Source organism: Vanellus vanellus (genome assembly GCF_965231255.1).
Source record: "Vanellus vanellus genome assembly, chromosome: 9".
NCBI lineage: Eukaryota > Metazoa > Chordata > Aves > Charadriiformes > Charadriidae > Vanellus > Vanellus vanellus.
This window is the reverse complement of record NC_138914.1, coordinates 1,594,384-1,621,017: the sequence shown is the minus strand read 5'-3', so window position 1 is coordinate 1,621,017 and position 26,634 is coordinate 1,594,384. Positions and strand designations below refer to the sequence as shown.

The window sequence follows — 26,634 nt, the reverse complement described above, 5'->3', positions numbered from 1 at the left end:
GTTTAATGGCTGCCTCGGAATCGTGCAAAGTGGGACTTGCAGTAAGTGCAGCACCTGGCTTTGCAGGTGGGGAATACAAAACACAGTCCCCCTACAATTTTAAGATCCTCTAAAACCAGGGTTTGTGGAATAAATGTCACATACAGACTAGGAAACGGTGCGACACGGGGCAGTGCTTCACGTGGCTTATATGAAGCACATCAGGGTAATTTAGCAATTAAATTCCAGACGCACGATGCCACAACGTGTCTTACACACCACAGCGTAACACACTCCTTCTGACACGGCACACGCACGGACTGTGCAGCTCTTCACTGTGGTATAAACCAAGTAACAGCACCTTTGGTTGTTCTGTTTCTAAACTTCTGTCTTGTAAGGCCAAATTCAATTTGCCCAACGCTTCCCACAGCACATCAAGATTAAGAAGTCTGGGGGATCAGCCTGCTCTGCCACTGTAAATTATCGCAGCTCCACCAACTTTACCCTAACGTGAAACGCCACAGAAGTGCTCAGAATTCAACAGTGATGAACTTAATATGCCTACTTCCACTAGCCTGGTGTCAGCAGAGTTACAGCAATTTACGCAACACAAGGATCTGTCCTTTTCTCCTTATCAAAGCTTTGGATCAAAATCAGTGACGTGGAAAAAGACAACCTTACTTAATTTGAGCAGCAGAGTCAGGCTTGTCCCCCTAACATCATAAGAAAAAGGGAGGTATTTACATATGGGTACTTGCATATTCTTTTTTATCTGGCTTCACAAAGACAACAGTAAGATCGTTTTCTTCCGCAGTAAAAGCTAGTGCGAAACCTCACAGAGGACCACAATTTTCCCTTGCTCTTCCCTCCCCCCTTTCCTCTCCTTTGAAAAAGCAACACCTTGAGACGTTTCAAAATCTGCACCAGCCCATTCTCCGCTTGTGACAGCGTGGTGGCATGGAGCTGCTCCAGCTCACTCCATCCAATCCACCCTCGAGCCAAAAGAAAAACTCCATTTCTGATGCAATATGACAAAAAGCCCACATTGCTGAACACCGCTGCCACGCGGCTCGACCCGCCAGCCACCGCAAGCAGCGGTCTCTACCCGCACCGCAGATCTCGAGCGTGTCGAACCAACACATGAGCAGTCACGCTCTTGAGGATGCATTTTAAAAAAGGGGATGCATAAATTCACTCATTCAAAAACCTGATCCGTTCAAGAACTTGTTACTATGACAATTTAGAAGAAGCTTGATGAAACTTATTGATTAATTTTCTCTCGAGCTACGTTTCAATTTTAAGTTTTCTCTAAACAGAACCAGAGCACGTCGCTTTGTTAGTATTCCAGGGACCCCAGCAATGCGCTTCAGCAGTGAAGGAAGTTCCATGACAAATGTGTTCTCCAATCTGCATCTGTAAAGTAGCTATAAAATCAGAACAATTCATGCAAAATTTTTCATTACGTTTCTAAATATACTTATTTACATTTTAAATCACGCTTAGACAATATGAAATATCTTTCACTTAGACAGGTGGGAACAAGAAAACAGATGCGTCCATTAAGCTTGAAACAATTCAATGAATTAAATAGTACTTGGTGAATGCTTTGGTTTACGGATATAGCCCTTGTTTAAACTTACTTGAAAAAACACGGCCATGGCTCCTACTACCCTGTTTTCTAGAACTGCTGTTCCAAAACTGTCAAAGTCATCAGGATTGTAGAAGTAAATCTGCATCTGTGAAAATTAAAAAACAACAACAAAATCCATTAGTGTTGATTCATACAGCTTTCAAATGAGGTAACGCATACACGTTGTACGTAAACCCAGTGTTACGAACCTGAGATAAAGGGATTCTGCTGAACAATACTGTTTAACTAGCATCTTGATTAATAGCGTGACTGCCCCACTGGGACAGTAACTGGGGAACAGAGTCAAGGCAATGCATTTTAATAACAAACCCAAGGATGAACAGCATGGCCGGTCTGCTTAGACGGTAAACTTTGTGCTTTCTGCCAGGATCTCTTCATTTCTTTGCTCATTGCAGGCTCATCTCCTGCTCTGTTAAATGTGCTAAACATATTTATCTCAAAAACCGTAGAGAATTTTTGAAAAGGATTTCAACGTTTAGAGTTATTCCTTTACTCCTAAAGCAATTTGTAAGATAAAAGTCTGTCTCTGTGGCAATGCATTTTTATGAGCCTCTGATATCCAGAACTATCAGTTAGGGTCAGACTTCTCCCTGACTTCAGTTAAATTTCATGACTTTTATTTCCAAAGCATTAGTACTCGGCAAAAAGTATAAGTGAGACAAACCCAGATATTTTGATGTCATTTTAGGACGAGTATTAATAATTAGGCAAACCCAAAGTGAAAGCAGGTGAGAACGACGATTACCTTAAACCAGCACATGTCCGAGTTACACAAATATAGGACTGAGAAACAGCTTCCTTCATCCGCTCTGCTGTCGAACAGTCCCCCTTTGCGACACGCACGTGCCACCAGTAAGGGCAACTCACAGCGGCCCGTGGGCGCTGCTGCTCTGAATTCCCTCTATGGTTCTTGTTCCAATTACTGCATTAGCTGAGCCCCCACTTCCGCCAGCCGCCCTAACACGCTGCTGCTTCTCCGGCAGTTCCTCAACCCCCCCGTTCCCAAAGCGGCCCCCAGCGTCAGCCCACCTGTACCAGCCCTGCCTTGCTCCAAAGGATCTGCTTCGCACCCAAAACACACACCGCTCCCTTCTCAACGTTACAGCATGCAGGTGCGTACGTTGTCATAGAGTAAGTTCCGGCTTCCCTCAGCATTGCTAGGTGATAAGAAATAGCCACGCAATACCTAGTTAAATGGAGATGTAAGGTCTAACTGAGGCTGACACGCGGCCGGTCTGACCACGGCTCCCTCCTGCTAGTCTGTCTGCAGGCAGATGCTCTGCTGGCATCAATGACTTGATTGGGGCTGTTTGGGTTTTTCCAAGATTGTGCTGCACGAGAAATCCTGCCGTATTCACACACGCAAGTATTTTCCCCATATTCTGGAATTTTGTATATTGCCAGATGAGACGATACCCTTTTGCCTTGCTCAGAAGTTCCTACTCCTATTTACTGATTCCCAGGCTTCTGACCGTATATATTGGCCGTAATGTATAATACTGGCCGAGTACCTCTACGTCTAATAAAACATCGCCATATAGAGAAAAGGCCAAGATGAAGATCAGTCTCTCCAGAGGCAGAGGTGCTTTTTTCAGCAGGAGGATAAAATAAGGCCACACTCCAAATGGCTCACAAAAAAATGAAAAAAAAAAAGGCTGGCACTCACTCTAGCTTCATAAAATTTGAAAGCAATTTTCTTCCCCGATTTTGGCCTTCCTATGCCCAGTGTATTCACAGCACACCCAGAGATGCTGGCAATATCTCACAAAGGTGGTGGTGCCTCCAGGTTCCAACAACTCGTGCTTTGAACAAATGTAGACTGAAGTACAGCCATTCGTTGATGTAGAAATTAGAAACAGTTTGTTTCAGGGAGAATTGCTCAAACTTCAATTTAGCCAGCACAGACAAAGCTCACAAAACACTCACAAATTACTTTTTACTCCCCTTTAAAATGAAGCCTAAAATTAGGTATACCTTATATAAACCACTTCACTATATAGTCCTCATAGGAGTTTATGAAGAAAAGTATCACTGAATGAGTTCAGCATATGCCAGAATCATTTTGGATCAATTTTGCTCACGGCGTTTTGAGGGAATTAATTTTTACAATACACTTTTGGATAGCAGTGCAAAGGGCTTTGGTAAAAAAGTGCTTAATTCAGATCCCTCGTCTCAGCAGTGCAATTTCACAGACTAATCAAGAACCACACTCTGCCTTGATTACCATACACATTGAAACATTTTCCCGCTGCTCCCTGGTGTTTTTCCAGAGAGCGTGGTTCCTCTCTCTGCATCCATCAAGTCAAGGGGAACTGTCTCGTATGAAAAATAGTCGTCATCTGTCATACAGTAGCTTCCTTATGTGTTCATACAGCTAGAAGGAACGTTTTAGGAGCCGAATCTCCCGGGAATTGCTATTATATAATTTACACACGCATACACTGCAAAAGCAACGTTAAGGAGATGGTAGAGTTACGTCCTCAAAGCCACACGGTTCAGGCTGATCATAAAACCACACCTGGCCACCAACGAGCAGTAGTACCACGACAGTTTTCTAATTATGTGATCACATATTGTTCTCTTCCATAATACACGCTCATCTGTTTCCCTGCAATTTACAAAAAAAATGTAAATGCATCTAATGTATTTTTGTTCTTTTATACATAATATACATAATCTTGAATGCATTTATCAGTAGATATTAAATTTACCATTTTCTATGGATGGCATAATGTTCTTTACGTACAAATCAGGAATAAGACAGTTAACCATAAAATTAATTTCACCGCATACTTAAGTGGCCTAAACATGCCAGAAAATTTTCATTATTACTCCTTATTATATAATTAGTATATACAATACATGGTGCATTTTGCATATAAATGACTTCTACTGTCTCTGCCTGGTTGATACAAAGCAGTAGTACAGAATGCAACAAAGGGGCATTTAAGCTAAAGAAAATTTGGATCTTATTATGACATGTTATTTGTGAAATGCAGAACGGAACATCACCCAAGCTTGCACATCCAACCCGAAATGTGGCCGTGCCTGGCTTCAGCACCATAAACCATCATTTTCTTGTACGTTGTTGCATGTGATTCCACAATAGCGTCTATTTTCCAAAATTTAGAAAATACATATATTTTTTTTAGGCTCTGAATCCCTTAGCAATGGGAAAGTCTGCAATACTCTTTGTAGTTTCTATAGTGTGACACTAACTGTCTGCCGTCAGAAAGCTCTGCTCCACACATCCCTGCTGACAGTGCTCCAAACAGCCGTCCCGATGGCGTAGGTCCCAGAGGGCATAAGAATCCTGTTCTCTCTGGCACAACACACTAGGTCTGTAAGGCTTTCACAACCAGCCCCGTGGCAACTAACAAGGCTGGGAAAGGCTTCCACGAACTTCCTTCATCTCAGATGTGCAACACAGCAGCGTGCCTGCGCGTGCCTTGTAAAGATCTATTATAAAAAACCCACGTCGTGCCCAAGCAACTTGAAATTTTCAGGATTTTGATAAGGCTAAGCTGAAACAAACCGTCCCCGGCAACGCAAAGGCACTCTCTTGCAGGAAGAGTCTCTCCATCCTAAAATGCTGCCAACAACTGCTGCAGCTACTGAGCTTTACCACGGCAGGGAGAGGGCAAGAGCTTGCTTTTAAAAGGAAAACTTTATGCTTTGACACTCTTCACACTCTAGAAGAGTAGAATTGTTTTCACTCAAACTTGAGAGAGATTTGTTGTACAGCACAGATTAAGCCTGAAAAAAACTCACTGAAAGGGAAAATCTTCAGAATGTTACAAGTGCCTTAAAACAGAGGATTAGAGAGAAAACCCTCACTCTGCCATAGCCCAGGAGATAATTGCCAGTCACCCTATAAACCCACGTCATGTTTTCTAGTCTCTTCTCTCCAGGAAGATTCAGTGCCCAACCATTACAGTTTCCAAGCACTCCCGGCCTTTTTCCAGCTGACGACACTTACACAAACGAACGCACCATATACATCCAACACCTGAGCGATTCCCCAGCCTGGGGCACCTTCACCTCCATGTTCCGACCACCTACAACACCCTCCACCAGGCCACGGGGCGGGGATCCCCTATTCCGTGGGGCCAACCGAGTCTCTCCACGAACACCTTTCTTCAACCGCGTTCTTCCAACCTCTACAGAAACCCGGTGCTCTCCGGAGCTGGCAAAATGGCGGGTCCTGCTCCATGCTTAGGGGAGTTGGACTCGAAACTGGGCTGCCACCACGCTCATCTTGTAAGGACAGGCTGTCCAAAACGTGCCTGCGTATTACTGAGAAATACTGCCCACCAGAGATCAGTTCTGATTTTATTAAGTACAATTGCCTCTGAGTGACTAAACCCTCTTTATGAAATGTCACTGGCTCGCTAAACTTGAGCCCGATTCAAATGAACGACTTCTCCCTGCCACAAATAAAAGGCTCCAGCTCTCTGCTCGGATGCTCCTCCTCTGCTTGGCAAGACAGCCATCCAGACAGAAATCACCATTCCTGTGCATGACATGTTTTTGCTCTTATTGCCCCACTACAAAGACTGAAGGTTTACATCCAATACAGACTACCATGGCTAAACTCATTCAGCACTTCGGAGAGAAAAGCCACAATGAGCATTTGATAGATCCCAGAAGATGTGAGCCAGTTCAAAGCAATTCTCAGAGACTGGAAACGAAGCAAGTACATTTTTCCATAGACAGATGCCAAGTATTTTAAAAATAAATAATTGAGACTCTTAAATTGGACTGCTATCACCCTGTGCAACCTCCTACAGCAGATTTCTCTTTAGATTAAAAAATGAACAAAGGCTCATTGTGCTTTCACAGATGCGGAGTACAGAATATTCAATAGTATCAGGAATTCTGGTGGAAGGGAAAAGATCATCAGAATTAGCTTTCCGCTCGTTTCCTTCCAGCAATCCAAGGACTACCATGCAATTTAAAGCCGAAAAAGAAAAAGAAAAAGAAAAAGAAAAAGAAAAAGAAAAAGAAAAAGAAAAAGAAAAAGAAAAAGAAAAAGAAAAAGAAAAAGAAAAAGAAAAAGAAAAAGAAAAAGAAAAAGAAAAAGAAAAAGAAAAAGAAAAAGAAAAAGAAAAAGAAAAAGAAAAAAAAAGGTTTTACAGGCCAGCCAATTTTTGGATGAATCAGGCGGCAAGACGCAGAGGCAACAGATATGTGGTTTATTACGTACCGCTTCAGAGGCTGAGAGTATTTTCAAAGGAGCAAAACACACAGGCATCGCAGGTAGACTGCAAATCTTTGCAGAGTGGTGAAACAAAAATTTTGAAATGTTTGCTTTAAACGATGGAGTTAATCACTGAATATACTAATTCTTAATTAGTACCTTTGCTGCTTATATTGTAAGAATAAATTATTCGCAGCCACTTCTACAGCTGGATTTAAAACCTCTTGCACAAAAACAAATTCTGTGCTAGGATTATGAATCATACATGATTTTTCTTAATTGAAAGCCCGTATGTAACGTACTTCTGCTTTAAAATATGTGCATAGATTTATAGCAAACTGGATGATGCGATCCATTTGGCTGGAATAAAAATTTTCTACATAATGTAATCTTCACTGCAGCACTGAAAATTCAGAATAACTGTCCTGCAGTCTGTGTGTTTACTGGAGTGTGAGATGTACACTGGGACAGTAAAGTCTGATGTTTGACTTCTCATTATATTCTCTTTAAAAAAACCCATGAAACTTATCATTTATAACATATTCTAAATCTGCTTAGAAAAGGCGGGGGGAAGAGCGAATCGTGATGTTTTCCAGTTCTGCTACTAGAGCTTGATGTAATAACATAGAGTATACTGCATTCTTTTTAAAAGATAAAGTTGAACAGGAGCAGATAATGGCATGTTTTTCCTGCCTAGTCTATTATTCATCAGTGAAATTTTAACTATAGTTAGGCAGGTACAGAGATGTATTTTGAATGTCATAACTTAGTATTTCACGGTGCCTAAAAGTGTGCTGGGTAAATTGCAAAACAAAGAGTCAGACAGAGTCTTTGCCCTAAAGTAATCGCAACTTGATAATGAATACAATGCTCGGCTGAAAAAAAAATGGAAGGAGTCGAAACAACAGGAAGAGCAAAGATCATACAAGCGATACAAGAGAATTTAACTCAATTTAGACGTTCGCATGTCTTAGAAGTACGGAAAATTTCCCTTTAATCTTCTTTAATAGTAAGCATTCATTATTGCTCTGTTGTCTACAAACAACGCAGTAGGTAAATCTATGTTATAGGGGGAGACTAAGCGATTTCAGCCATTTTCAACCTGAAAGTTGTAGCTGTTGCACGTTCTGCCCCTAACTCTGAACAGCGTTTAAACCTGTGAGTGGCCCAGTAACAGCCCAGTAGGAACAGCGAGGCAACACCATGCTCGTAGGACTGCCCCGGGCTTCAGTGCACTGCTGGATCGCGGCCATATCACTCAGTATCTGGAGCGTTAAGTCCCGAATGCTAAGAGCCAGGTACCTTGGCAAGCCAGAAACTCCCCCGATTTCTACTGCCAGAAATAAATACCCCTTAGGCCCGCTCCCGTCCCAAACAAGAAAATCCATCTCGTGTACATACACTGAGTCATTACACAATGAAGGCATATTTGATGCTAAAAAGCTGCATGTTGCATTCATTTGTATTTCCATAATATGAAAATAACGGTTTCAGTGTTTATGCTTTCCATAACATGAAACTTTTTTGCGATTGCTTTGTACTCCGAGTAACAGCCATATGATTCACCATGAAATGAAGTCTGGAAAATCGTTTTGGATAAATGGAACTATAAATTCAATAGAATTTCCATGACAACATGGATTGCAACGCTCCGCCACAAGTAAAATGTTATAAATCATTCAAAACCAACAAAAAATCAGCAGTAAGTCTTCTCTTTCACAACACACAAGACCCCTGAATTATAGAGCTGCGGTTATTACCTCCCCATGCAGTGCCTCTCATTTCTGACCCTCTCCCTTGTTACAAGTGTTGTTTCATATCTGACCTCCTTCCAAACACAGGAAATCATAATACTAACACTTTAATACAAAGATGTAAACAAGAACTGAAGCATAATGAGCAGGAGGCTTTTTTGAATCTTTCCTCCTTTTCTCATCTTCTAAAAACATTTAAATATCTTCATCCTGTGGTAATTATACCTATGTATCCAGATACATCCCAGCATCTTGTTAGACTCACAAATTTAGGAGGCTCTTTTTCTGGAAACGTGGGTGGTAAGTGTACAATAGGGTGCTCAGTCAGCTCGTAAAAAGGATGAGAACCACATGTCCAAGGGATGGAAGAGATCCAAGGAGAGGAGGAGGTAAAAATAAAAAAAGGATAAAAGATTACACCACACAGTGCTGCTCATTCGTACCCCTCCATCAGAGGGTTCCTGACGTAGGGTTTTTCACTTAAAGTCCAAGGATCTGGAACAAAGCGATTCCAGGGGCACCCTCACTGCAATTTAAAAATCACTGTGGCTGCTGCCTTCATGCCTGTGAGAAAAACCTTGAAAATGCAAAGCTCCTCTCCCCCTGAAAAGATTAAGACGACCATAAAACCAAATAAGAGACAAATAGCTCAGTGTTCTGATTTTGGGGTAGAAGTAGGGGTATTTCTTACAGATCAAGTCTTTGGGTAACTTGAGAGGCCGCAGCAACCTGCCGGTCCTTGCACTGCAAAGGCTCATCTTCCCAGAGCTGCTGCCGTCTTGCAGAAATCACTGCCCATTTCGGGCCTCCTTTCCTCGTGTGTAAACTATGGTCATTGCCTGTCCTTCCTTTAAGTGGATGTTTTGTGAAGAAAAATATGAAAAATAAATGGGAAGAATGACAAGCAATTGAAACACGTGAAATAAACCACCATTTGGAGTGGTATTGGAGAAAAACCTTTGGGGCTGCTGTTCATTTGCTTGATATCGCGATAAGGAAGAGTCACACGAGTACCTCACGGAGACAGTACATTGCCTCTTAACAGTGGTACCAACTTCCAAATAGCTCATGTCTGACACAGAGCTGATGAGTTCAGGGCAGACGCTTATTGCAAGGCACTGCGTCCCAATACCCCTGAGGGCATCTTCCCGGGCTCCTGGAGGTCAGCTGGGGTCTTTCACTGGTTTTTAACTCTGCTACCACGCTCTGACTCTGCCAGAGACCTTTCGGTTTATTTATCGAGTAGCTCTGAGTCTCACCCACAGTGCCTTTGTCTAATCACGGCATATTCCAGACAGCGCGCGCGCGGGAACACGCAACGCTGAGGCTGCCATTTCAACAAGAGACAAACTCTGCTTTCTAAAACTGTCCAAATGGAAAAATTAGAAGCAATGCTTGGCTGCTGGCAGGGGTGAAAAAGTGAAACAGGCAATTTAGGAAGCGGCTAAGCACCAAATGCCACAGCAATTGAAAACAAGGCGCGTGGACTGACGGTGTGAGCAGAATAGCTCTGAACTCTACCCAAAAGTGACTGTTTCAGATGTTGTCTTCAGCTGTTTCCACGTTCAAGGAGAACTAAACTAGTTGTAGTCAGAAGAGGCCTAGCTAAGAAGTAGAGTTACTGAACAAAATTGCTCCTGTTTTACCTCAAACCAGGCCACTCGTGAAAAAAGAGTTTTAAACTTCAAAATACCCAAACTGTCCATACTTCAGCTCGTCTTTCAAGAATCCATTTACTTTCTTAAACATCAAGAAGCGCTGCCAGAATGGAGAGGACTGCTGGGATTTCCTAGCAAAAACACTCCAGCACTCTTCAGGCAAAAGAAAGAAGCCGCACTTTAAAAATAAACCCTACAAAAGCACACTTTTCCTAGCTTGTGTGATTAATACAATTTCATATACCATTCACTTTAAAGATGCACTCGCACAAGTATTCATTCCTCTGAGACCTCACATCTTAGCGCAAATTATTCTTTTTGTACTGTGGAATTCAGAACGTCCTGTGTGGTTTACTTGTTTTTTTCGTGGTTCGGGGTTTTTTTTGGTGTTGTGGTTGTTTGGGGTTTTTTTTGAAATGGGAGAAGCCGAGCTCTTCCATGAGGTTTAATGATCTACAAAACGCCTCAGAACAAATTTTGAGATATTTATAGTTTTGTTGCATCTCTAGATTCAAAGCCATGCAGCAGATGGGGTACATTTTCGAAAGCATTTTGCTGGGCGAAAGGCCATTCCTGTCTCTGAGGGGATGTGAAATCCTCCGGGCTGTACACTTGCAGAGTTATTTTTATTTATGAACTGTGAAGTATATGGGCAATTACAGCAGAACCAGCCCACGAGAAGAGCTGACTTTGAGGGCTTCATAACAGAGGGTAAAAATAATATGGGCTTTCCCATATTTTGCAGAAAACACATCTATCGAAGGCAGCGTCGTAATCCCAAAGATAAAGCAAGCAGGGTGCTCCGCATCAGAGGTCCCAGCAGCACCTTGCAGATCGCTGGAGGAAGGTGGGACCGCTTCTGCCACAGACCTCCGCTTTGAACACAAGAGGGATTTTTCCAATGCAGCTGCTGAATATGGGTGTTTTGCTTCAAGTTTCTCAAAAGAGCTTAATGTGCAAGGAGCGAGTACACTATATCCTTTCTAAAACTCAGGATCTCTTGAAAATACCTCAAATTGAAATCCTTCCCCACCATGGGGTCCCTACCCAAATTCCCCAGTCTCCTGGAAAACCTTGCAGGTAATGTCTCTGTACTCTGCCCCTAATTTTCAGCTTTCTTTACCCTTATCCTCCGACTGTTTTACCAGAGCAGAAAGTGAAGTCTGCACACATCTGAAGCGCGGTGCTAAGAAATTTGTAAACTTCTTGTCTTTGTCACTTTGTGTACAGACACAGAGTAGCTGAATACACCACCTTAACGGCACCAACTTGTTAAGGACGTGATTCTGTATTAACACTAACGAATCAAAAAGAACTGGACTTCAAGACAGCAAGAAGCAGAGTATTCAAGTAAGCAGCAAAACTGACGGAAAGGTTGAAGTGCTAGAAATTGTGCAGCCTTTTAAAGCTAAAACCTTGTCCGCTGTTACATCTGCAAACCCATTTGCCAACACATTCTGTAATGGTTCGTTGCTAAATGTCAAAGTTATTCTTCCACGCCTATGAAACCGAACCAAATCTGACTCTCACCCCCTCCCACGCTGGTACCTGTCCGGAGGTGCCGTGCAGAGCCTCCCCTGGTGCACCGGACTCTGCCGCTCGCTCGGGGCATCACCTTATCGAATGCGAATAAAACAACCTCTCAGCTTTAACACCTCCCATTTTTTAAGGGCCCGTTGATGTTGAAAGAAAAACATGTCAGAACTTCTTTGGGCTCCTGATGAACACAGCAGTGCTAAGCAGATTGGCATTTGCATCCAAATGTTCCAGGCTTTGGTTCAGCACAGTTTTCAGTAGGCACTCCTTGTGGGAGGCACGCACAGTTGTGTCCCTGCTCAGCCAGGCTCCGGGCCAGCTTCGTCCCTTCCCTCTGCTCTACCTTTTAATACCAGAAACGAGTCTCATGCCAGAGAGTCACATTTCCACCCTGGCTCGCACCTGTGTATTTCCGAAGGCACCTCCGCTGCCTCAGCGGCTCACACTGGAACAACTCGCCGGGGCACCGGACACCAGCTACCTTCGGGTTTTCAGCACGGCAGCTGCTGGCTTTTCTCCAGACTGTGGGTGTCTTTGGCTGTAGAAGTGCCCAACCACAGTAATTCTTGCTCGTGCCACTGCTGCCTCCACCAGCCCAGAGGCCTGGTTTGTGCCTGCAACCGCGAACGGAAACTGGAAATGCTGCAAAACGGGGCCGCCTCTCCCTCTGCCGGAACCCGGCGCGCGTTCCCCGCGCCGCCCGGGGCCAGGGCCGGGGCTGCGGCGGGCAGGGAAGGTACCGCCTGAGGTACAGAACCACACCGTCGCACGCCTTGCCAGTACGCTCACCTCTCCTGGCGTTGCTCTGTCACAGCACGAAGCGCCTCAATGGAACTTTTGAAATATGGGAGTTGCACAAGTAAAGTCTTTACCATAAATCTGATAATTAACCTGCATAACTAATTTCCCTTCTGGCAGCAGGCATACGTTGGAAGAAATAGTCTATTCAATACCTACTGAGAGAAGACTCCTATATTTCATGTTTACTTTCAGCAAGTATAAAACCTAGGGACAAAGGGCCTCAAAGAGTCAAATTCCTTGCAGTTTCAACCGAGTACCCTGAATAATACATGAAGCTGCTACGCTCTTATCCCTAAAACCACAGGTGTGAACCAGATGTCATGCTTATCTTCTCTTGAGATTACAGCAAACAATTGCACGCCTTCAGAATATAAAGTAAGCTTTGGATCAAGAAGCCTGAAATATATTAAAAGTGTGGCACTGAAGTTAAAAATTCAAATATTAACCTACAAATCACTGATTCATTTAGGAGTCTGTTTATAGCCTATGTTCTATAAAAGTTATATTTCTTTTATTTAACCTTTTTATAACAAGATATACTACGAATCACAAATCTGAGATAAAACTACTTGCATAAATCCCAGTCTTGGTCAGCAAGGTATTGCCCAAAAGATTGTTCAAATATACCACCGCCTATTTAAAATACACCAGAGCTCAAGGAACAGAATTAAAGTTAAAACCTTGATTTAAATTTTAAACTTTCCTTTTATTGTAATAAAGGTTTGGAAAAAGGTGAGCAAATGCTGCACTGAAATATTGAAAGAGATTAAACCCAGAACGGTATGTCAAAGAGAATTTTAAATTTAACTCACCGCACAGCAACAAGACATGGTGCAAATGGTGCTCTAACCATACAGCCTTGATCATAGCCAACCACCTAAGAGGGCACAGCCAGAGAATATTCCGAAACGTCCAGTTTCAAGAAAATAACACTCTCCTCACTCCAGTAGTGAACATCACTAATATGCTAGTGTTTGCTACTGGGGGCATTTCCGAAAAAGAACAACAGGGTCCCTCTCACCAGATGCACAAACCAATCATGCCGCAGCATGTTTTAAAGGTCGTACTCGTACGGCAGTCCCGGCCCCACCTCCTGACTCCTGTGTCGGCACCTCAGGAGCAGCAGTGCTTGCTGCGGAGGGCAAGGGTCTGTTGTCGCCGACAAATGGTTCAGGTCCTATTTCAGTTATTTCGTAGCTTTCTTCTTCCACCCCGGCTAGCTTCGGTCTTTAATCCAGCGTGCCTGGTTTCCTTCCGCAGCATCCCCCGTCAAACACAAACACTCCAAAGGCTGTCAGCATCTAATGCTAATGCTTCACTACGAGAAGTCTTCCAGGTCAATCTATGACAGAAATATTGCAGCTTTGTAATTGGAGCCCTACATAAGAAAGTCTTGTGTTTACTTAATAATCCCCGTATTCACTTAATAAAAATATGCATCTCGCTCTCACAGCTGTAGAGAAATGGTGGTGAATGCGACCTGAATCCGACAGCTGTGATGTCATCTGCTTGATCTTGAGGGAGTTGAAGGACCCTGTTCATATAACAGTATTCACCAGTGACCCGGAGCCTCATCCTGCCCTCCAGCAGCAGAGCCTGGGACTCTGGGGGAAAAAGCATCCAACGGCTTGGCTCACTCACGTTCATAAAATGGAGAAGGAAGGGTCACAGGCTAAGGTGTTAACATGACCCTGTCTGTAACGCTGAACAGTCAAACTTGGCTTGAGTTGAGAGCACGGACTCAGGCTGCTCAGCTCCATGGCAACACTAATGATTTAAACATCTTTATAACCTTTTATTAAAGATATAGGATAAAAGTTAAGGACAGTACAGAAAAATAAAGAATTTCTAATAGAAACAATCAGGTCTTTGAGCTTCACCATGTGCCTTATCCCCATCTCCATTAGTGAATGGGGTTTTCTTACAAGGACAATCTTTGGATGGTATTCAATGGTGACGGATATTCTTCTTCAGAAAAACCGGTGAGATAATCTAGAGTAGTTCTGGAGGCCAGTCCTAATTTCGGCAGAAAAAAAAAAAAGTAATAACAAAAAGAAAAGAAGTGCACAGACAGATAAGACAGATTCTGTGACTGATGCTTGCAACTTCATTACTGTGGAAAACAGGTAACGAAAGCGGCCGTTATCAGCCACTCCAACACCGGGTAACTCCTGTCAGGAGGCACAGGGCACAGCTTCTCCCCGCCTCGCCAGTCCCGGGATCCCCGCGGTGCTGTGGAAGGGCCTCGCTATGCCAGGCTCGCATTAAGCAGAAGGGGGGAGGAGATAGGAAGGAAAAGAAGTGGGATGGGGGAAGAAGACGACTAACAAAGAAGAGACAGCATCTGTATCTCTCACGCCAGAGGGCTGTCAAAGATTTAGGTGAAGTCAGTGGCAGCTCTGGTAGCTTCCCACACGGCTGCTCTGAGCAGGTCAAACCTCGTTCAGGATCATGACCGTCTTCCCAGAACACCCAGTCACGTGATGGTTGGTGTGGTGGTATTACAGGGTCCTGAGATCCCAGGAGATGGTGGTATTGCAAGCATTGTGTTTTCTCTCCTTCCCTTCATTAATACATCATCTGGCCTTTCACTCTCCAGAGCCTCCTTTACACAGACTGCCCGCCAAGGGCTACCGAAGGCACGAGGGTATCCATTAATTACGTCCACCAGTGATTTACAAAACACCACTTTTGATCTGCTAGTGTCCAGCTCCGTTCCCGTCTCATTCAAGCACGTACCTCGGAAGGTATCTTGACGGTTCGTAGATTATTTCAGTCTGCCCTCTTTCTGCAGGGTTTCTTAACAATGCCACACACTGATCTTGTCTGGAGCAGCGCTGCCGTGGCTGTCGTCTGACACTCAAGGCTGCATTAATACAGCCCTGGAGAGCCCTCGTGGAAACACTTGGCTCAGGCTACAGGTGCATCTAGCTCTGTATCCTGTCTCAAGTACCAAACTCTAACGCAAAGTAAAAACAAGACAGTGTGTGTTTACATGGACGAGCAGCAACTGTCCCCTTAGCTACACCCCTGCAGCTTCCAGCAAGCCCCAGAGGCCTTCTGAGCTGGAAGATGCACAAGGACCAGCCTGTGACTGGTTTGTCCAAAACTCTGTTAAATCCTCTTCCCAACCTGCATTTCCTGCTCAGCACTAGAAGATCATTTCACAAGGGGTTCCACCGTTCATGCACTTTGATACACTGCGTGAAAAGAATTCCCTTCTGTTGTACGTGCACCTTCTGTCTTTCTGGGCTCAGACCCCTAGTTATATCACGGAGCATAACAAGTAACATCTATTTAACTTCTTTGAGATTTTATGGACCTTTGTCATCATGTGTCCTGAGTCACCTTTTCCAAGCTGGGATTTCACAACAACTGTTTAGTGTCTTGTCTCATGGAAGGTGTTCGTATCACCTAAGGTCCTCTATGTTTTCGGGACATACAAAGCATTTTTGAGGGTGGGCAATCAGAACTGCCCAAGTCATACGTACCATGCAGTAGAGATTTTTCCTGTTGATTGTACTAATTTCCTAATAATTTCTAATCTTCCTATTTGCTTTTTTGCTACTGCTGAGCAGTGAGCTCACGTGTTCAGATAGCTCTATGGAAGGACTCCAGGAACACTTCCTTGAGTGGCAATAACTAATTTAATGTTCATTACTATATCTGCGAACTCTGAGTCTTCTTTTTAACCTAGTTAAACTAGAAAATGAGATTGATAGGATCCTGCTTTGTGTGTGTGTCTGCATATGACACGTCAGTCCTCTGTAATACCTTCAGAGCGCGTTGACCAGTTTCATCCAAACCTGACTGCTCACTTGGGTTCTCAAAGACTTTACAGCCAGGCAGGACTTTGCAACCAAGTGGGGAAGTTAAAGAGACACCCGATTAATTTCACAAGCATGGATCAAACACTGACGACTCTCCCTGTCCTCCTTCACAAAGCACTTCGTCGTCACGCCTACCACGGGCAGCAGCCACTTCAGCCGCTCTCCCGTTGCCCCCAGACTCAGCAGTGCTGTACACAGGTAAGCTGGGGCTTTTTTGACTTGAGAGCCGTACTCCACTCATTTCTGCACCCGGGGATGTACCAGGACACACATTGTACCTACTTACTTTTACTCAGTGGGACTGACATCAGTAGGTGCGGATTCCTGTGAGTCACTAGGAAAACACCAGCATCTGGATCTAAGCACACACGATATTAATGGAAATCCACCGTTCTGTTAAATATTGTAATATGGTAACTTTAATCATAAAGCCTCTCAGTATTTAAATACTTCAGGCACTGCAGACATTTATACAACTAGGAGTAGATGAATTTTCAAATAGATACTTCTGAGTAATTATCCTCTTGAGACAGCACCAATTGCTAAATAATGCCTCAGTTTAATAGCACATAGCTCTTAAGAAATGAACAATTCTGGGGACTATTAAATCTCTCAGAAATGTAACAAAGATGGTGATAAATACCTTGCACTCCATTTTAGTCCTCGTGTGGATGAGGAATAGGCTGGTTTTTTTCTCACCTGTTAGCTGGGCTTCAAGGACAACTCCTTGGAAAATTAGGGGGTAGCCCCTCCCACTTGCTCTAATAAGGCAGGGTATGCAGAATTGTTCTTCCAGACATCAGCAAAGCTCCCTTACAAGCAAAATTAATACGCAGACTCACAAGGAAAGCTGTCTTAGAAAAACGTATCAGAGGAAGAATAACTGGGTGGGATAGCTGAGTGGGAGCTCCTGAAGATGCCATAATCCTTACGGATTAACTGGCGAGGAATAATTGGTCTGTCCCTCCAGAACATCCCCCTGTCACTCCGTGGAAGAATTGCTGAGCAGAAAAATACAGGCAACAGAAAGAGTATTCAATCCAAACCCACACCAGTGAACCGAGGCATGACTGGGGAGAGAGTTTTCAGATGAACCTGCTTTTATGTAACACACAAAGCTCTAGAATATCAGGAAAATGCAGACCTCTTGTTCATATAAAATGCTGCCCTTTATTCATGCTCCCTAAAGATGTTTTTCCTAAAACTCCTCCTGCTTGCATATTACTTACTGCTAATAAAAGAGCCGAAGGAAAGAAATTTGCATTCTCTGGTCACCAGAGGTCTGTGAACAGAGTGATTCAGCGCATCGCTCCCTAGAAGAGAAGGTTGCCTTTTCACAGTCAAGAGCAAAAAGATGGAAGCAAAAGGCATAAAAATACTCGTCTCCTCATCCTGACACCATTTTACCTCTCAGGGGCATTCAGAAGCCTTTAGAAACGATGAGCTCTCCAAAGCAAACCATGTCAGATTGTGTTTACCTTCATGCTAGTTCACTCAGTGTCCCAGCTTCATTTCAAAAGCAGCCATTAATAACACACAGAAGAGGCAATCTCCCTATACGGAGAAAGCAGAAGTTAAAATTACCGCAATAAAGGCAACCTGTAGCAGCTGACTCTCTGACCCCTAATATCAAGTAGTTTCATCATCATTTGACAGCGCGTCATGAAATGCTCCTGTACTTAATTCTGCTTTGAATGACGAATGAAAATAAGATGAATGATTTGATAACTTGATGATCAAAAATTTCCATTGTACTCTCTTCCTCATTACACAAAGTTACATTAAAAAAAAGAGAACGATTAATGCAGAAGTGCCAGACCTTAAGCAATGATTGAGGACTTTACATAAAAAAGCTCAAAAAGTAAGGACGGTGAAGTATTTTTAGGTGTGCAATAAAACACAGCATTTTAACATATATATATGTCACTTTGGGTTCAGTGTGCGATAAATTTCCATTAGTATCTCACTGACAATTGAAGCCCGACTGAATACTAAATAAAGCCGCGTGGCTGTTCTGCTGAGTCCTGCTGTGGAAAGGAAGGAAGGTCTGAAAAACACAGGAAAAACAGTCTGTGTGTGAGGTTCAATCACAAATGCTTCCTCTGCGGCCGCTACAGGAGTAGAACCGGAGGGATACAGCCACCCAAGGGCAGATTCCCACCGCACGACGTAATCACGTGTCCTGGACTCAATATGGCCTTCATCTTGAATTGTGAAGGGTTTCCCTCCAAGCAGCTATACCACACCTAGCCTCAGTTTCCCCGGGTCAGTAAGTCATCAAGAGAAACTGAAGCAGCAACTCCCCGTGTCTTCCCATCCTGAAATTAATTGAGGTTAAATAAACGCGTAAGTTAATTTTAAGAGCCTTACATGGAAAAGGCTTCTAGGGCCATTGTGCTGAGACCCGCTGGAACGAAGCTCCGGTGCGTTCCGACGTAAGTTTGTCCAGCTAAAGTCTCCTTTGAACGCTGTCTTATGATTTCAGTTATTGATGGTTCAGTAAGGGAGGATATGAAGGAAGACTACGTCCTCAGCCAGTACAGTGACTTTATTATTCTGATGTCTGGACCCACCCTGTGAGGTTTCAGACTTGGGATCTCTGTAGCTCCAGGCCATTGCTCAGAAAGCCACACTCCCATTTGTAGGTGTTCAAAAGCTGGTAACGCTAACAGCCTCCACACCAAAAAAAAAAAAAAAAATCACGCTAGCTATACTACGTGATGCCAAATTTAATCTTCCAGACAAATGCAAGAGTGTTCATGGACACATATACTCAGTCCCGCCTCTATTAAATTACCTTTTCAGAATGGAAAGCATTCGACCAGTGCCACCTGACAAGAGCCAGATGAATGCAGTAAGTTACAAGCAGAGTAACACAGCACAATCAATAGCTTTCGGTACGTTGTCTTAATTGTATCACTTAGATATTCCCTTTTTTACCCACACACAGATAAAACAAGTTAAACCAGTGCTATGCTAGGCAGGGATGAAATCTTTAAAGATGGATGCTGAGAACAAACCCAAGGGCCAGCGAGAGCGGGGGCTCGCCGCGGGAGGCTCGGTCTGAGGCCACCCACCCCTGCGCCGCGCGGACGCGGGGCAGCCCCCTCGCTCGGTGTTCGCACGGCACGCAGCCCGGCAGGCACGGAGCAGCTTCCAAAGATGCCACAACCGCAGAAGCCAATAAACCACAGGGCTTCGGCACAGTATGTTCAGCTCCGATAAAAGAACCTTAAAAAAGAGGCCAGAATTACTTGGATTTTCTCTGGCCTAACTCGACGCGCAAACGCTTCTGGGGGAAAATGGTTTAAAGAAGACCTAACGCAGAACATAACGAACTACTGGAGCCGACTTAGCCTAGGTGAGATTTCCTCCTCCTTCCTTCCACATCACCGCCCCATTACAGTCACATACAAATCTGAGTTTGTAATCACTATCATCTTGCTCTTTTCCACGTTAAGAGCAGCAAGGCATAAATAAGGATGAACTTTCCTCCACAGTAATAATGTCAGGCATTTTACTAAATTCGTGATATAAAGAAATCTCACCCACTGTTAGATCCTCTTTATCGCAGGCAGAATTTTGTCGAGTCTCACCAAGAAACAGTAGTTATATGCATACGGTTTTAAGAGATTCAGAGCTTCCACATAAACAAACACACACATACACCCACAGGCTCGGGGAAACAATAGATTTTTTTTCAGCAGGATGCGGTGAAAAACAATGTTTATTTCCCCTTAAATGCATGAAATTACACTAACTGATTGTCAGGCCACTACAGCCTACTTATAAAACTCTGAGAAATTTTAGCTGTTTGCAAACTGGTCTTGAATGCCTTCCGAAGGCCTTTGTTAGTGCCTGTCCCCAGAGAGGATGGAGATAATGCAGGAATCTCTCCTGCCACATGAACAAATCGATATTTTAACATTCTTACCGCGATACTGTTGATCGAGACCTCACAAAGAGCCACCAGTAGAGTTAGCTACAGCATATTCTATAATTTTAAACCCATCACAGACCAAAATAAAGCTGTATACCTGTTATTTTGGTTATTTTTGTCTGTATTTTGCTAGCGTATTTCAGAGATTGGCATCCTTGTCACTTCAGGCTTTTAAAAAGGCAGTGACAGGCAGCGATCTGTTTGACCAGACCTTAACTCCTCAGATTCCAAAATTTGGCTTTTCTAGGAGGGGTAATCGTTGGGGGCAAGAACTGAAATGAAGTTGTCAAGTGACAGTAATGGGCTCTCTTTCTCCCTTCCCCTCTTCCCCAAGACTGATGCTATTCATTTAGAGCAGGTCTATACACAAGACCATCTCATCTAATCTGCTGAAACCTCAGGGAGACTTGGCAGTATCTCAACTGGAAAATAGTTCTAAAATTAATAGGACGACGACCTTTCAGTTTAATGCCTTGGCTATCACAGACACCTAATGGTGCACTCGGCACAAGTCACACTCAGACATTGGCAACAGCAGAGGAACAAAGACAAGAATCGCAGTAGGCTCCTCACCGCCATGCAAACACAGCCGCTTTAAAGGCAGAGTTACATACCAAGCAGCCAATTTTATTTCACAATACATTCTGTTTCTGTGAGGCTTCATCTCTGCCTTTGCTCATGTAAAAACGTCTTCAGACAATTCAGTGGGAGCAAAGGCTCCTTCTCTGCTCTGTGAATCCACATCAAAATGAGTTGAGGCTTGTCCAGGGACTGCAAGACTGAGGTGACAGGGCACCACTTCTGAACCCCATCGTCTCCAACTAAGTAGGAAGAAAAGAATGAATATCTTAATTTGTTAAATTCCAATTAATTATAATTCAATCTGGCAAGCCCTAATACAGGAAAATATCTTTACTTTCCCATCCTGAAAGTTTTTAGAAGAATGTGAGTCTATATGATTGATGGAAGCTTCCAAGCTTTTAAGCAGTGGATACTATAACATTTCCCTCAGATAAATGATTTCCCCAATGTGAAAACGTTAGTTTTAATGAAATGAAATAGCCTTAATTGGTTGTGATGGGAAGTAAACCCTGAGATAAACATTGCATAAATAATTCACATCCTTCCATCTGGGGAACTTCTTCCTGAATCGCAAAGTGTCTCCAGTCTGAAATGCTACAGACATTATTTTAGCAGCAACTAAAAAAACGCAGACTTCTTCCAATACGCTGCATCTGGAGTGGGGAGCATCTGCTATTCTGGAGTTGAGTGCATATTTTAAGACTTAGTTTTAGAAAGTTTTTTTTTGATTCCGGACTAGAACATTTTCTCCTAACACATGGTCTTCCACAGAACTGGTCTCCACTGTAACTGAATCTAACTTTAACACCTTGATCTATCTGTGGAAATTCACATTTCCCATGCTGTCCCAACTGGAATATGTAAAACCTTTTCCTTTCCTTTCCTTTACACTATGCTGTGGCCAAGGCAGCATCTGAAAGGCACCTGGAGATAGAGCTGTAGCATTCTTCATACTGCATTACGAACCTGACGCTCTCGTATCTGCGCTTACTGCTTATTCAGTTTAAGAGTTGGTCTCCTACCCAGGAAGGGCTTCAGGAACAGCCTTCTCCCTAAGGACTTGCTGCCAAAGTCTATTGCTGGCAGAGGCACTCAAGGTGGGCCCCTTGTTCTAACAGAAAATACATCTGATTGCAAATTCTCTGCGGAATTCGTGGCAATTACTGCACCCTGCACAAAAAAAAGGGGGGGGGGGGTATAGAAGCAATGAAACCACGAAAACTCATTTACACTACTTGATTTGACACTATAAAATTCACCACGGAGAACATACGCAACCATAGCTTCTATATGGTGATCTTCCAGGCGTTCTGCTAATGAAACCTAATAGCATATCACAAATGATTTTGCTCTGATCACATCTCTTATTCAGGACAGCTACTGACTTCCCCTGAGTGCCTGAAGGAAACTTAGACATTTGTGCAAGCCACTAGAAGTAAAGTTTTTCTTTAAAGGTATTAATTCAGGAAAGATCACAACCTCTGACGAAAATAGTGCTGATTTAAAACATGAATGTGTGAAACAAAACCCTCCGAAGGTAGAATATACTATCTATATATAACTTTAAAACAGCAAATATATATTTAAATCAACAATAATATTCCTAAAAAGGGAAACTGCTAGACATACTTATTTTTTCTGCCTATTATACAAAATAAATACGGAAGCGTAATGAAAGAATATATTATGCTTGCTTGTGTTCATTGTCACGACTTTTATAGGATCAAATCAAACAAACAATGGAAATGAGTTTTGCAGTTTCACTATGCCTTCTGGTTATCAAGTGATAAGCTCCTAGCTGATGACCATTTTTTTTCTCTTTTAATGCAGCCTCCAAAATAAACAATTCCAAGGCACGGCGTGAAACTTTCAAAAATAAATTTTCTTCTCTCTCTCTGCAAAAGCTTAGAAACGATTGCACTTACAGAACAGGGTAGGATATAATTTTTGTAGGGATTCACTCGGATCGTTTCCTTTTCATACAGCAAAGCCCAACGTACCCTGGGACTGGACTCAAAAGGCAGAGTTTACTGAGCCCGGCCCTACCCGCTCTGAAGTCTGCTACGCTTAAAAGGTTTCTCCAGGCTTGGGTAGCTCTTAAACCTTGAACACAGAGAAGTGCTACTAGATGAGTCACAAATCATTTAACAGGATTCTGCTCTGCTTCCAGAGTCGCGAGCAATGCTCGCAGCTTTTTATACCTATCAAAGAGCATCAGAAAGGTGCTGAGATTCTCTACTCGTGGAAGGGCTGAGAAAGGCAACAGGGATTGAACACGCCAGGATTTTTGCTTGCTTGCTCCCACTGAAGCCCATGGAGAAAGGCACCTCAAATACTTAAGCCTTTCACACGTCACTCCATGTAATTAGCAAAAGGTAGCCTGAATTAATTTTTCTCTATTATTTTCATGCAACATGGGAAAGGGGGAAAGAGAGGAAAACGTGATTTTTCAAACCACAATAGCGAGCCAGGGTGACTCAGAACAGGTACCAATTAGAAACAGCAAGTTCATGTTTTGAAACTGCCTTGATTCCGCCTGGTGACACCTGCATTAAACCAGCTTGCCGAGAGAGGACGTGCACAGAGCCCCTTTTAAGTTTCTTCAGTCTCAAAATCTAAATCTTCAACACGCAGAGCTGCTCAGCGGTTTCAAAAGGAGGAAAGAAAAAAAAAAAAAAAAAAGTCTTCCATGCTCAGAGTCATTTTGCAGAAAATCCCCAAACCACAGAAAAACAATTGCTTAGAACTTACATTTAATGTTAAGGGCTATTCAGGAAATGCAAAATGTTTTTTTTTTTTAAGTGTTTAACAATATAAACAGCGACTGAGAAAGCATTTCTTATTAAGCATTTTTATGGTTACAGCTACTCTGCTGCTGAAAAAGCAACTACTTATAAAAATAAAGCTAATATTTATGGGCACTATAGCTCAGGAAGGGATCTCTTTTATAAGACGTTTACTGCAGCAGCCATCGCAGCTGAATCATGTTATTGCACAAAAATGAGGGTTTTTTTTTTAAACTCAGGCTAACATTTAACAACTTTAAGTAAATGATAACGTATGAAATTAACTTCCAGCAGTACTAAAACCAGACTAGCGAGGACCAAATCTGTGAGATGCTGATCATCCTCCCACCGCGTAAGTGCCTGCAATGGGGCCAAGAAGTAGGGAACGTTGTGACCACCACGAAAGCAGATGATTTACAGAAGTGTGTAGACGATTAACAAATTACTGAGCGCAGGACACCTCTCCTTGGGTGGCTGCAACCCTGGCGAGTTCGAAACTCCCCTCCCCATTGCTCTCCCCCGGTATGAAGCACCAGGTACAACACACCTTGTCTTACAACCACCGTGAAGTCTGCAGGTAAAAACCCCGCCATCCCTGTCCTCTAGGACTGGGAACGGCCTGACGTCGTTCTCCTCGCCTTGGTAACTGCCGGCAGCCTCATTTGTGAAAACTTCTGCTCTACAGCACTCATTACAGAAAGACCTAATCACAGGAGTAGGGAGTTACCCTCCCAGTCCTAGATGGCGCGACCTTTAAAGTACAAGTTCAAGGTCATACTTTAATTCACCCAAAGTCCCCAAGATGATTATCGTACAACGTATGCACTAATCAAAGCCATGCTTTAGGATTTGGCAGACAAGCTGTTCTGTCTATCAGAATAACTCACAGATGGTATGTATGTGACACAACATATTCATCATGTTATATTCTTAGTACATGCAATTTTCCCCCTTGCTAAATTTTCCGGCGTTCAGCGAGGGCTCTAAGAAACTGCCGGTGCCTTGGAAGAGAGACCCTTCCAGCCTTGTTGTCTTTAAATTAACTGAATAAAGAAAGAATATAAAGGTTGAAGAAACTCATTCTCCTGTGTAATTGTAAAACATATTGAATTTGATTTTTTACCTTAGGTACTATTTTTTAACTTCTATTTTGTAGCTCATGTTTGTTTTCTGCTCTTCAGTTCACATATTGTACTTTCTTTTTACTTGATGTGTGCCATATTGTTTTAGCTTTTGCTCTTGCTTCTGCTTATTTATGATCCCTTTTTGACCAAAATCTCAGTAAGATTTGCTTTAGGGGCATTTTTTTATCTTTTTTTCCAGGTAGTTGCATGCATAAGTGAACCATTAAAATTGAATCAGTTCAGTGAATCAAACTGAATGACAACAAACTAAAATGAGCAGAAACACGCCTAAAGCAACAAGCAGATTACTTATTTTACTTATTTGTAATGTTGCTTTCTTTTTCTCCTCTCCTCTAGTTCTTCTTCTGATGAAATACAGAACCACATATTTTTTTTAAATACCGGGATGAGTCTTCAATCCTGAATGCCACATAGATTTCGTAAAGGAACACGCACAAAGGGAAGATGCACCCACACAAGGTTAGGTTTCGGACGCTGGTGCAGCAGCCTATTTAAAGTTCATCATCCAGAGGAGTTAACCAGCAAGCACGGGCACGAGTTCATGAAAATAAACTTCCTGCTCCCAATTTCTCCTGCTCCTTTTACATCTGTCTGTCATTTACTCCCGCTTTGCTCGTGTTTTAGAGCCTCAAGAACACAAGTCACCTCCACCGCCGATCTCTGTTTGGCGCAGCGTGCCGGCTTGGATTAGTCCTTGTTAAGTGAGGACGAGAGTTGAGAGAAAAATAACTGAAAATTAGGTTCTCTGCCTTGGAAAGAGCAAACCAACAGCCAGCACACAAGCTACCGTGCTTCCTGATACAGAATGAAAAATGTACTGCCACGGTCAGAATTTTTCAGTGGTTTTCAGCGTTTTAGCTTTATGCTGAAAGCCAAAACATTAATAAAGCAATTGAAGTAGTAGGCATGTAAGTCCATGAATGTCAGCAGCAAGGTTTCACATATGCCACTTTGCAGTAATAAAAGACTTCATATATAGTGCTAGGACTGGATGTTACTATTTTTATTTTTCATATGAGGAACTAAGGACAGGAATGCAAGCAAATGGAGGAGAAAGATGAAGGCAATTCCAATTAATCATTTCCCCTAGTGACATTTTAATGCATTATTGTTACAATTATTCTAAAATGTCCTCAAAGAATCATCACGCCAGCTTTTCAGACTCCATTTTTCACCGAGTGAAATTTTAACAAGCAACCTTTCTGAAAAGTTTTGATCTCCGAAGGGGCGATACCCGTTCATCCCTCTCCCTTGGTGGGAAACAGGGCTACTGCACTGAAATACCAGGTGTGTTGCGTTACAAGGGCCTCTTTTCATTTCCTTATATTTTCACTGGCTTGAGGTTTTCCCTGCTTCGGTTTCTTTCTTACTCACTCCCCAATGGCCGCCTTAGATTCTGCATTTTCAGAAACCGACTCAAAGTATGGCGAGACAAAATGTATCAGCCAGGCTGGGGGGGGGATGGAGGAGAAGCGGTGTGGTTTTTTCAAGTTATAAAGTTACTTTAATATTTTTTCCATTTTACAACATAGGAGTAAAATAGCCTCTTCTGTCTCAGCATAATTAGTTCCCCAGTCCTGGCATGCCTAAGAGCCTCGTGTTGTTTGGGGTGCTGTTTGCCAGGGAACACTTAATATTCTCATCTATCACATGAATCAATAAAACACAACCCTGTTTTTCACAAGGTGGCAGTGTATTAGGAAGAGTCATATGGGCTGAGTTAATTTAAAAGTAATAGACTGAAATTGTCCACATGACTTTTATTGAACTGA

The 26,634-nt window shown here is 42.9% G+C and overlaps 1 protein-coding gene across 1 annotated transcript in view; it reads right to left on the bottom strand.

The window, feature by feature from the left end:
- PTPRG (protein tyrosine phosphatase receptor type G) overlaps positions 1-26,634 on the bottom strand; it is a gene marked incomplete at its 5' end in the record, with an annotated part of 415,116 nt that overhangs the window by 138,094 nt on the left and 250,388 nt on the right. Inside the window, one exon of the mRNA XM_082487722.1 lies at positions 1,620-1,715. Coding sequence (XP_082343848.1) covers positions 1,620-1,715 — 96 coding nt within the window. The remainder of the gene's footprint in view (positions 1-1,619; positions 1,716-26,634) is intronic.